The sequence below is a fragment of the Acyrthosiphon pisum genome, chromosome X (assembly GCF_005508785.2).
Source record: "Acyrthosiphon pisum isolate AL4f chromosome X, pea_aphid_22Mar2018_4r6ur, whole genome shotgun sequence".
Classification (NCBI taxonomy): Eukaryota; Metazoa; Arthropoda; class Insecta; order Hemiptera; family Aphididae; genus Acyrthosiphon; species Acyrthosiphon pisum.
This window is the reverse complement of record NC_042493.1, coordinates 72,299,331-72,307,419: the sequence shown is the minus strand read 5'-3', so window position 1 is coordinate 72,307,419 and position 8,089 is coordinate 72,299,331. Positions and strand designations below refer to the sequence as shown.

Sequence of the window (8,089 nt, the reverse complement as noted above, 5' to 3'; positions counted from 1 at the left end):
AAAATATTGTAATAGGTACCTCGTTACCTATGTTTTCTAAATAATTCTAACAATTTTTAAAATGTTGTTCCAAGACCGATAACATTTAAATAATCTAAAAAATATTTTTTAAATAATGATTGCATGGACACTAAATGGATCACCTGGATCATGTTGTTTATATAAAATGTAACGGTGTTCATTCGTCCACGTCCGACGTATAACAATATGTGGACGACCGTAATCGGATAAATTCGTTTTACACGTACCGTTGAAATGAAACATTCACATGCGTTTGTAGATGTCATATATTAGAAATCGTTGGAACACTTAGAGCATACCTATTTGTGACTATTAGAACCATATGTTTCTTATTTTCTATATTTGTATGTTTTCAAGAAGAAATATCAGTAGATAGACATAAAAACCAAATGTTCATGTTTTAAATTGGAACTTAAACAAAAGTTATTTCAATAATTCGCTTTTTTATCATATCACCAAATAATCAGACATTTACCATTAAAAATCATTTAGTAGAGTATTATTATCTCTTAGTGTATTTTAAAAGACAATTAGATAAAATCCTACATGTGCAGTTATTAGTAGTGGATTAAAAATCATTAATTAGTAGAGTATTATTATCTTTTAGGGTATTTTAAAAGGCACTTAGATATAATGCTACCTGTGCAGTTATTGGGAGTGGATTAAGCGATACGAACATTGATAACTACATTCATTGAATTCCCTAAAACTGAACATATGACGGTCCGAATTCTACGCATTTTTTATAAGTTTATAACTCTTGATAACTGCAATAAAATGTAAGTAGTTTGAATTCAAAAACCGAACTATAAACAATGAAATAACTATAACAATTCGACTATGTATGGTCTAGGGAGGTGTAACTGAAAGATATAATTTATAATAATTATATAGGTAACTATTTAGGAACAAAATATGAAAATGAATAAACTGGAAAGCATTTGAAACCCGGGTATTATGAACACATCTTTGTTAGGTTTTGCTTTTATATGCACACAAAATTATACTATAATATACAGGTTTTATATTTACCTAATATTTATACATTTTAACATATTATTATTATAATGTACCGAAACAAAATCCGAAGAACGTTTATAGTAGGCACTAGGCACTAAAGAGGATATAATATTTACAACAATAATTAGTTATAATAATATTTATAACCCTTTTTAAAATATTATAAACAAGCGCGGTGTTTGTTTATTGTTGAAAAAACGCCGCGCCGTACGTTTTAACAACTCAGCAACCCATTATAAGTCCATCGGTATATAGTGTCTGGTTGGTGGTATTTACCATTTTAATATTTTTGCGTGAGCTGTTCTATGCTGTACAGAATACTATACGATTGTTGTTATTTTAAATTAGCGCTGTTAACATAATAATATTATGTAGCTTCATATTTAATAATCATGTCGAGTATGGACACCCATGCCATACGTAATAATATATAATATTTTATACGTCGAAAATGATTTATTATTTTTATTGGGAAACGTGGTCCCCGTGCACTAAACTATTCATTCACGTCGATTTCACTTGTTGAAAAAAAAATAGAACAAGACATGTCTTGCGTTTTTATATACGCGTGTCTGCAGTCTTTCTTTTAAGAGAAAATAATTTAGAATTTGGAAACGACAGAAAACCTAAACACAAAAAAAAATAAATACCACAAGTGATTGTAAATTTGCTATACAAATTAACCATTATATTAATATACCGATAATATTCTATCTACTACGCTATATACATTATACAGAGTTTAGCCGTGAACCAGAAAGGACCGAAGTAACTCTGAAACTCAATGATCATTTTTTTGTGATTCCTTTTGAAAACATCTGCAAGAGCATCATAATAATGTGTAAACCCAAACCAGATATTCCCATATATGCATGTAGGTACTTGTTAGTAGTTATTAGCCGAAATTAAATAATATATTAGGTATTATATTATGTGGCGTTCGTACGACGATTATATTATACCAATTGAATTTAATATGTTCAAAACATAGTTTCACTGTTTTATGTATATGAAAAAAAAATACACTTTTGAAGAAACAAAATGTTTATTGTTATTTCGTTTTGAAATTTCAACAATAATCAACATAGTTGGAATTGACATCGGTGTAATAGAATGTGGCAATAAAAGGTTAAAAAATATAAACCTTATTATTAACCATTACAAATTAGGGGAATTGACTTTACTTTGGATCAGGAAAGAAGTCTTTGTCGACGGCGTCATCATATTCATCTGTTCCTGTAACGTACAAATATTTATCAATAATATTATAATATGATATTGGTAGGTAGTGTTCATAATTTTCATACAGTTGTTGTTAGACCAAACTTGGCACAACAGCGACGAGGCGAATATGCAAAACCGTGGTTCTCCGTAATTTATGTAACTTACAATTATTAATATTTACTACACAATTTTTATTTATTTACAATTATTATTGTCACTTAAAAGTGTAAAACCTATACAATCGCTGAATAATGCCAACCCAGTTGTACCAAGTAATCTGACAACTTATAACTATAATACATAAGTTATATATACTATACATAAAGTAAGGCTATATAAAGTAAACATAAGACATATTATACAATAAAAACTGTATTTGTACTATACCAGTATTAATATTTAGGTATTTAAATTTTAAACAATCATACAAAAGTGAACTTTTGTTGACTAAAATATCCGTTAGTTTTAATTTTTTCAAACGTTTAATTTGTAGATATATTTACTATTCGGTCAGTAATATCACATCTTAAATTTGATACTAATTATACACGTTTATTATTATTATTATGATATTATAATAATATTATAATATTATTATATTATAAATTATAATTAAGTATTATAAGATATTATTATAATTGCTACATCATAGATTTTCATATTATTTGCCATACATTATACATCATACCTAATCAATTTAATTTATGTGATTTTAATATTAAGGCTTTTGTATTTTTAGTTGTTACATAAAATATACTAATAAATATGAATTATATAATAATGAAAATCAATGTAACAAATGACCAAACCGTTGAAGCGTATAAGACCAATTTAAGAAAAAATTGTTCCTAAAAGTAAACATTTGAAATGGCGGTCTCATTAGCCAAAGAATTCACTAGGTAAATTATCTCACTTTGAGTTGTTTGGTTGATCTTTTTATGTAGTTATTCAGCATTTCATATTTCATTTTCAATGAAACTAGGAATTTATAATCCTCACCGGACTCTTTTTTCTTCAACCTCTCTTTATGTCTCTGTTTTGAATGTCTACATTTTATTTTTAATTCATTATTGATTCTCGTCAATTCTTCAACTTCCGTGAACAATTCAGGGTCGATGTTCTACAATTTAATGATATTGAGTTAAATTATTTTATTTTATTTTAATATCTATACAAGCAAGCCCGGATTAAGACATTTTGAGGCCCAGGGGCCAACGTTTTAAAAGAGGCCCCTGTATGAAAAAAAAAAAAATAATAGTTTATTATGTGCATTATGTTTATAATGTAATATTGTTTAGTATTAGGTATCTGTTATAATACATATTAGGTACTTTGCAATAAATAATGTATCATTTTATTTATAAATTATAATGTATGAGTTTTTTTCTTCGCTAAATAATCATCAGTTTTTTTAAGGTGATTATGCAGTGTTATAGCCTATAACGAAAAAAGTAATAGACAAATCTGAGGCCCCTAAATAAATTCAAACTATTGAGGCCCGGGTGCTATGGCCCCCTCTGGACCCCCCCCCCTTAATCCGAGCTTGTATGCAAGCCTAGAAGTATAATGCTAACACAGTGTCCCTCCATAGGTATTAGCAATTTCGTAACGAAAAAAGGCTGAAGCCCAAAAATACAAAAATATAGTAGGAATATAGACAAAACCAACATTTAACTAAAAATTAACAATTTAATAAATATCGTAAATTCTAAGAATGAAATAAAATATATTATTTAAAATATTCTTATATATTATAATATTATAATCAACATAATATTAAAAACTAAATGTTTCAATAAATATACATATTAAACATAATAAAATTATAGTTTTTATTCTTTTACTGTAATCGGGTTGAAAATACAGAGGTTTAATATATACCATATAACATGTATAGTATTGTAAGTATTATTGAAGGGAGGACATATTTCTTAGTTGAATTGCAATTATTTTAATAATATCATATACTGAATCTAATATATAGAAAGGAATAATTCGAACACAGATCATACTATACTTAATAAAGATATTTATATTCATAATGAGAAAATTGATAAAACGAGCAGTACCATGAGAACAACGCCTATAAAAAAATGTTTTGTAATGTTGTTAGCTACCTACTTGAAATTGTTATCAACTATTTCATTAGTATTTAAAAAATATATTTTCTGAACGTTATCATCAGTTTAGGACTAATTATAATTATTATAGTTTAAATTAAAAAAAAATATTTAAAAAAGTAAGTACCTATTTTGTTTTTATTTAAATTTATAACTGTAACAATAAGAACCTATGATAGGCCTAATTATAGTCACAAAGAACCTATGTATATGTATATTATTTAATTATTATTGATTTCTTATGTCGTATACACTATACATGTTTTATTTTAACCCGTGGTAACTAAGAGTAGACTTTCTCAATGTTTTTCAGAAATAAGTTCGTTGTTAATTTGGTTTAAAAAGAAATAATCGCTACCTGCAGGTGGCCGAAACTATCGATTACACTACCTATATTATCGTTCAACATAATAATATGAAGTATAATATTTCGTTTGGGGCCTATAATGAATTCACTCATTCACCCCATATTATGATAATATAATTTTGGAGACATGTTTCCAAACCGACTATTTTATAATACATAATTTAAACGTGATTGGTGCTTATATATATGGCCATTTGGAATATGATTTATACTTATTGGCTATTATAATTTTGCAGTTGTGCAGTGCCTACTTATACACTTCAGAATATAGTGTACCTACTGCCTGTTCAACTAATTATAATACCTGCTCTATATATCTCATTGTAACTAAATAAATATTTTGGAATTTCCAGTTAATAGGGCTATTGACAGTTATTGGTACCTACTACCTATTGTATTTTTAAATGTTTATTCATGAATAAAAATTAAAAACTCAATAACGAGTGTAAATGGTACTATTAATACACAAAGATTAAGGGTCATTATGATTACAATCGTTGAATTTTTATTCATAGTCCACTACCTTTATACCATAGACTCGATAAATGAAAATTAATTTCAGTATCACGATGTCCCAGTTAACATTAACTATTGTTGTAGTTAATTATTGCGGGGCCGTATTGCTGGGTGTACATTTTTTAACATATAATTCTCATGAATCGATTTAGCACGCATATTCATATTGTTTAGTACAAATTATTATGTTTGTAAATAAATTATTTACAGTTTATTAATTTTTTTTTATCTAAAAACATTTTGCATTTTGCAAATTGGAAAAAGCCCGATTTTCAAAATTATAATTATAGAAGCAAAAATATGCATTTGAATAATACACAATATTTGTTATTTTTCAAACGTATTTTTCAAGCATCATTTAAAGTGAAATGAAAATTTAGGCTTTGATCAGACCTGTAAAAAGTTCTCATCTTTCAGATAAAAGAAAAATTATCAAAATTTGACAAATCACAAGGCGTGATAATTTTTCCTGAAATGTCATTTTTAATGATATAATACACCGTATCAACCCTTCTCCCTCCAAATAGGTATCAGGCAGTAGATTAGTGGAGAAGTATTATTTTTAAGGAAGCAACTAAAATATAAAATTTAATTTTCAAATTTTACAGAATTGCGGAAAATTTAAAAAAACCTTCTCTTTAAAGAGTCAAAATTACTGCCGGTCGACAGATGGTTAGGCCGATTGGGGCAATAACATAGATAAGTATATTATAAGTAATAACTATACCGTCTCTAGTTCATATATATTTTAATCACGGTACAGTATTAAGTAATTAAATTAATATATAGATAAAATCTGATAACTAGATATCATATGTTATTATAAACCGATTACCGATGAATCCCGGTTCGAATTATTAGTCAACACCGCCTTATCGTACATACATTTTAAGATAAAAATCATATTCTTAAACTCGTTGTGAATTCTGAATAAAATTGCTCCAAGATCTTCATCCATAATTATGACTTGTCTCAAAACTTCATCTTTTTCGTAATATATATAATAACGTTATGGAGTTTGTAAAACCACAAAATATACATAATATTGGTATAATATATAGGTATATGCTTTAAATTACCGAAAAATAAGTTGTGAACAGAGTTTCTTATCTCGCATATCCCTTTTTTCTTGAATCTAAAAAATTGTTCTAAATGGTTCAACATGACAATCATTTTCTGTACACCGTCTCTATTTGACGGTTCTCTGGAAATTGTTTGTCTCAAAGTTATCACCTTGTTATTATTGTTAACAATGCGAGTCCATACTCTAGGAGGAAATATTTCTTCTAGTATAGATTTTTGCCCGTCATATTTTTCCGTGTCATTATTCTATAAATATTTTGAATCGTTAAAAATGTATTAAACCACAAATTGTAACTTTAGGTTTGTATATTGTAATAGATATGTTTAGTTTCATGGTGCCGTAAATTAATTAATAATACATGAAGTAAAAAAAAAATTTGGAAAAATGCGTGATTTGTTTAATTTTCCATAAGTAAAGCAGAGTTCACTGATTAACAATATTTTGTTTGCAATTTCTCACATGTGATATTTTATGTATTCGAGAAAAAAATTGTACGAATCTCAACCATCACAATTATACGTAGGTATGCAAATTATGGTGAATGTATTTTAATAATTGTAAAATGTACGACACAAATTGTTGGACACACATTTTCTAATAGTTCATGAAACCAAAAAATTGCTTTTAAAAATTGCAAATGCGTGAACCCGACTTTAAGAATTATATACATATATTACTTGTTCTTCTTCAATATCAGAGATATCCTCGACAAAGTTCCATTTCAAGACTCCTTTGCGTATAAACGCTATCAATTCGTTATTATTCATTTTAATAAGCAGCGTTAATATATATATAGCAGCGTTTCATTTTAGCAGTGGTAATACGTAAATGTAATTGCTCATCTACAAATGTAATCTACATATATTTATTTTGAACCTATTTAGTTTTGTTATTGATTAGTAACGATGACCATGTTTAATATTTATACTTATTTGTTTTTTTTTAAATCTTATTTATATAGATAGCCTGACAATCAGAAAACAAAATTTTATTTGTAAAATATTTAATAAGACAATTTACTAAAAAATGAATTAATTTTAATTTTATTATAACATTATTGCTAAATTATAATAGAAGTAGGTACACATTTACCTATCATGCAATTTGAGTTGGACGAAAATTGGTTCTGCTTACCTTATTAATAATGGAAAAAAAAAATTACTTATAGTCATAATACTTATTATATAGATAATAAAAAATATCCTAGAAATAAAGGCTAACAGTTAATTCAAATTTAATACTTCTATTATAGTGTCCTACTCAATGACGACGTACAATTAACAATTACAACAGAAGAAGTTCCACTGTTTTTTTTTTTTAAATATGAAATATAATGCATAAGAATTGTGATATACCTTCAAATTAAATAATTAAGATAAACCATTACACCAACTTTTTTCAGTTTTTTTTCAGTTTAAATCAATACATATTATTATATTACTATATACATATTTGTATTTAATATCTGTTTGATGGAGTATCGATTCAGGCAATATCGAAATACAATGAGTATTTTAAAAATCAAAATGTTGGTATCGAACATCTCTAGGAGTTTTATATCTGCTTTCAAACTTCGAAATAAATACAGATATAGTGAAACTATATAGTGTTCCGCAGAACAAGTATGCTGTAGTAATTCATTCAATAATTCGTATGCACATTTCAGCTTGAATAAAACAATATTGTATATTATACCAAATTCACATTAATTCATTTAAATAATCATAATATACCTAC

The 8,089-nt window shown here is 26.7% G+C and overlaps 2 protein-coding genes across 2 annotated transcripts; both read right to left on the bottom strand.

Moving 5' to 3' along the window:
* Positions 1-479: 479 nt before the first annotated feature.
* On the bottom strand, positions 480-6,292 carry LOC100568511. The gene is made up of 3 exons (XM_029488986.1): positions 6,104-6,292; positions 3,179-3,385; positions 480-2,277 (listed from the first exon to the last, which is right to left on the bottom strand). The coding sequence occupies exons 1-3, from the start codon at positions 6,224-6,226 to the stop codon at positions 2,200-2,202; spliced, it is 408 nt and encodes a 135-aa protein (XP_029344846.1). The 5' UTR covers positions 6,227-6,292; the 3' UTR covers positions 480-2,199.
* LOC115033155 lies at positions 6,241-7,268 on the bottom strand. The gene is made up of 2 exons (XM_029485240.1): positions 7,030-7,268; positions 6,241-6,597 (listed from the first exon to the last, which is right to left on the bottom strand). The coding sequence occupies exons 1-2, from the start codon at positions 7,117-7,119 to the stop codon at positions 6,241-6,243; spliced, it is 447 nt and encodes a 148-aa protein (XP_029341100.1). The 5' UTR covers positions 7,120-7,268.
* Positions 7,269-8,089: the final 821 nt, after the last annotated feature.

What these genes read in the sequence shown, in the direction of transcription:
- LOC100568511 (XM_029488986.1), bottom strand. Translation starts at nt 6,226, where the DNA reads ATGGATGAAGATCTTGGAGCAATTTTATTCAGAATTCACAACGAGTTT. An exon ending in ATTCGAACCGGGATTCATCG is followed by an intron (nt 3,386 to 6,103) that starts GTAATCGGTTTA and finishes ATTAAATTGTAG; the next exon opens with AACATCGACCCTGAATTGTT. An exon ending in GATCAACCAAACAACTCAAA is followed by an intron (nt 2,278 to 3,178) that starts GTGAGATAATTT and finishes TGTACGTTACAG; the next exon opens with GAACAGATGAATATGATGAC.
- LOC115033155 (XM_029485240.1), bottom strand. Translation starts at nt 7,119, where the DNA reads ATGAATAATAACGAATTGATAGCGTTTATACGCAAAGGAGTCTTGAAA. An exon ending in CTGATATTGAAGAAGAACAA is followed by an intron (nt 6,598 to 7,029) that starts GTAATATATGTA and finishes AAATATTTATAG; the next exon opens with AATAATGACACGGAAAAATA.